Genomic DNA, 2757 nt, shown 5'->3' with positions numbered 1-2757 from the left:
TCTCGATGACTTTGGCCATGTACTCAGTGCACTGGTCCTCGAGCCGCGCCAGGCGGAAGAGCTTGGCCATGCGCCACACGCTCACCACGTTGTCCTCGTCCAGGGTCTGGGCCAGGCTGCGGCCACACAGCCGCTTCAGGCCCGGCAGCAGGTACATGTCAGCCACTCTCAACACGTCGTAGGCTGCCTCAGGCAGCAGCTGCGATGAAAGGAGCAGAGTCGCGCCCCACAGCAGCGCGGGCTCCCCGGCCCAAGGGCTGGTGCTGGGCTCGTTTGGGAGGAGGGTGGACGTGCTGGTGGGAGCAGCAGCAGCCCCCTGGGCTCCTGCAGCCTGGCTCTGGTCCCCACCGGGGGCCAGCGGGAGGCAGCGCCTGAGAAAGCATCCCGGCCCGTCACAGCCGGGGCTCCGCCTCGCGCGGCTGTGGGGCCCAGGGCAGATCCCTTCACCTCTCCAGCCTCTGTCCCACGAGACCAAGGAGGCCGCCAGCTGCGTCACACAGCCTGAGGCCAACTCCAGGTCAAGCCTGATTTGGTATCCCATCCACACCCCGCAGACCCGGCAAAGCGGGCCTGAGTTCTCCACCGGCCCATCTCCATGTGCAGAGGACAAGGTCCTGTGCAGACGGGAGGCCGTGGTGGCCCCTTCTGTACACTGAGCTCTCCTGGCCCAGGCCCATCCCCGCGGCCCCAGCTGCTCCATCATGGAGCCTGGAGCCTGAGGCCCCAGCCTTCAGAGAAGCCTGGCGGCCCTGCCGGGCAGGTCAGCGCAGCCACCCACAGGACGCACGCCTCAGACCAAAAGACAAGCTCCTGCCTCCCTGGGTCAGCTGACAGGGCCCACGCCTGCCACAGAACCCCACACTGCCACGTGACGGGGCATGCTCACACCTGCCATGGAACCCCACACTGTCTGCAGTCAGTGCAAGAGAGGTGCCCGCCCCTCCCCTCCCACATGGAAGGGACAGCCTGACATGTGCAAGTGTCACCACCTCAGGACAGGAAGCCTGCCCCCTTCTGCCCCACCAAGAAACATCCACTGCAATCCCGCAGCCCCCTTCCGTGGGGAGAGCGTGGCTGGGGGGAGCGTGGCTGGGGGGAGCGTGGCTGTGTGGGGGAGAGTGTGGCCGGGGGGGAGAGCGTGGCTGGGGGGAGAGCGTGGCTGGGGGGAGAGCGTGGCTGGGAGGGGAGCATGGCTGGGCCCCACTCGGCCTGGACGGACCTCAGTGTGGTCACTGTACACGTAGAACAGCACGTGGGTGAAGACCTCGGGTGAGATGCCCTGCAGGGTGACGGTTGTGGGCGCCCCGGGGGCCCCTGGCTCCTCACTCTCGCAGAAGTGGTCCTCCAGCAGGGCCCGGAAGTAGTCGCTGCGGCCACAGAAGAAAGCCTGGGGGCGGCGGGTGCCCGAGAGCTGGGGCTGGGGTCTCCCAGGGGTCCCCTGGACCCGGGCCGTGGTTCTCCGCCCACAGCCCTGGGTCCGGGGGGGAGGGGGAGGACTCGGGGCAATGGCAGGGGCAATGGAGGGGGGAGGACTCAGGGCAGTGGTGGGGGCGTTGGAGGGGGGACAGGCACACCTTGTGACAGAGAAAGCTGCAGTCCGCCACGCGGAAGCAGACATCGGGACAGCTGTTGAAGTTGTCCGGGCACGGGAAGGGCAGCTCACCCAGGTCGCCCTGCCACAAGATGGCAGCTGCCTCAGGGCGAGCAGCGAGAAGGGAGACCAGAACGCAGCCACCGGAGCCGGCTCCATGAGGCCTGCCCTGCCCCCCACCCTGCTCTACGCCCTCACCCTGCTCCTGCCCCCGTGGGGCCTACCCCCCCACCCGCCTGTGCTTACTCGCAGCTCCGGAGGCAGAGCACAGTTGGCCAGCAACGCCATGTCCTCTCGGAGCCGGGGGTGGGTGGGAGGGGGCTCAATGGTCAGCACTTTGACACACGTGCCCGGCTTAGAAGCCACTAGGGAGGGAGAGCGGCTTCAGGGGGCCAGGCTGGTCCTGCGCGCTGCCACCCGGGGCATCGGCCGGGGCCGGGACGCACCGAACTCAGACACCTTCTCACACTTGGCCTCCAGGTCGTCCAGCAGGTCCCACAGCTGGCACTGCTTAGCCAGGCGCTCACAGTCACCAACGTGCTCCACACCCACATCCAGGCGGCCTGGGCAGGGGGGGATCAGGTGGGGGGGTTCAGATGGGGAGGGGGAAGGGTCGGGCCCTGGGGGGTCAGGTGGGGGGCACAGAGGCCTCCCTGGGTGAGGCCCTCCCGCTCAGCCCACCTACCAGGACAAAGACCACTCAGAGCCTGCCCTTGCCTGGGTTTCCCCTCCAGGGCCCACCGGTCTGTTCAGGGTCTGCTCAAGCCCCCAGGCCACAGGGACAGCCGGGAGGCGGGTCCACCCCCTCCTCCCCCTTGCCCTCCCCCTTGCCCTCGTCCCCCCTCCCGGCGCCCAGGGGCTCCTGGGCGGGCAGCAGGGGTCACCTGTGTACAGGTACTGCAGTAGGGCCCCAAAGGCCACGGGGTTGATCTGCGGACAGACACGGGCAGGGGTCAGGGTGGGGGCCGGGCGGCGAGCCCCGCGCCAGGCCCCGGGCCGCACCAGGGGGTGCCGGAGGACCACCGCGCTCTTGCCCTTCCACTTGGTGTCCAGCATGTGGGCGAAGTAGGCGCTGCGCGCACCCAGGACGCAGCGGTGCGCTCGGAACGGCTTTCCGTGCACGACGAACACCACATCGCTGTGGATGCCCTGCTCCAGGAGCCTGT

The 2757-nt window shown here is 68.9% G+C and overlaps 1 protein-coding gene across 4 annotated transcripts in view; it reads right to left on the bottom strand.

Moving 5' to 3' along the window:
• The window catches only part of Abtb1 (ankyrin repeat and BTB (POZ) domain containing 1), a 3370-nt gene extending 613 nt beyond the window's left edge, over positions 1-2757 (bottom strand). The window contains exons 1-7 of one of the 4 annotated variants that reach the window (XM_013032326.1): positions 2594-2757; positions 2476-2521; positions 2038-2154; positions 1838-1956; positions 1575-1673; positions 1220-1387; positions 1-199 (exon numbers count right to left, since the gene is read on the bottom strand). In XM_013032326.1, the coding sequence (XP_012887780.1) occupies positions 1-199; positions 1220-1387; positions 1575-1673; positions 1838-1956; positions 2038-2154; positions 2476-2521; positions 2594-2647 (802 nt within the window). In that variant the 5' untranslated portion in view covers positions 2648-2757. Of the gene's footprint in view, positions 200-1219; positions 1388-1574; positions 1677-1837; positions 1957-2037; positions 2155-2475 lie in introns of all 4 variants that reach the window. The other 3 variants (XM_013032323.1, XM_013032324.1, XM_013032322.1) reach the window with 3 other exon arrangements.

This window comes from Dipodomys ordii, unplaced genomic scaffold (genome assembly GCF_000151885.1).
Source record: "Dipodomys ordii isolate 6190 unplaced genomic scaffold, Dord_2.0 Scaffold153, whole genome shotgun sequence".
In the NCBI taxonomy this organism is placed as follows: domain Eukaryota; kingdom Metazoa; phylum Chordata; class Mammalia; order Rodentia; family Heteromyidae; genus Dipodomys; species Dipodomys ordii.
The sequence above is the reverse complement of the archived record's forward strand: the minus strand, read 5'-3'. Positions and strand labels throughout refer to the sequence as shown.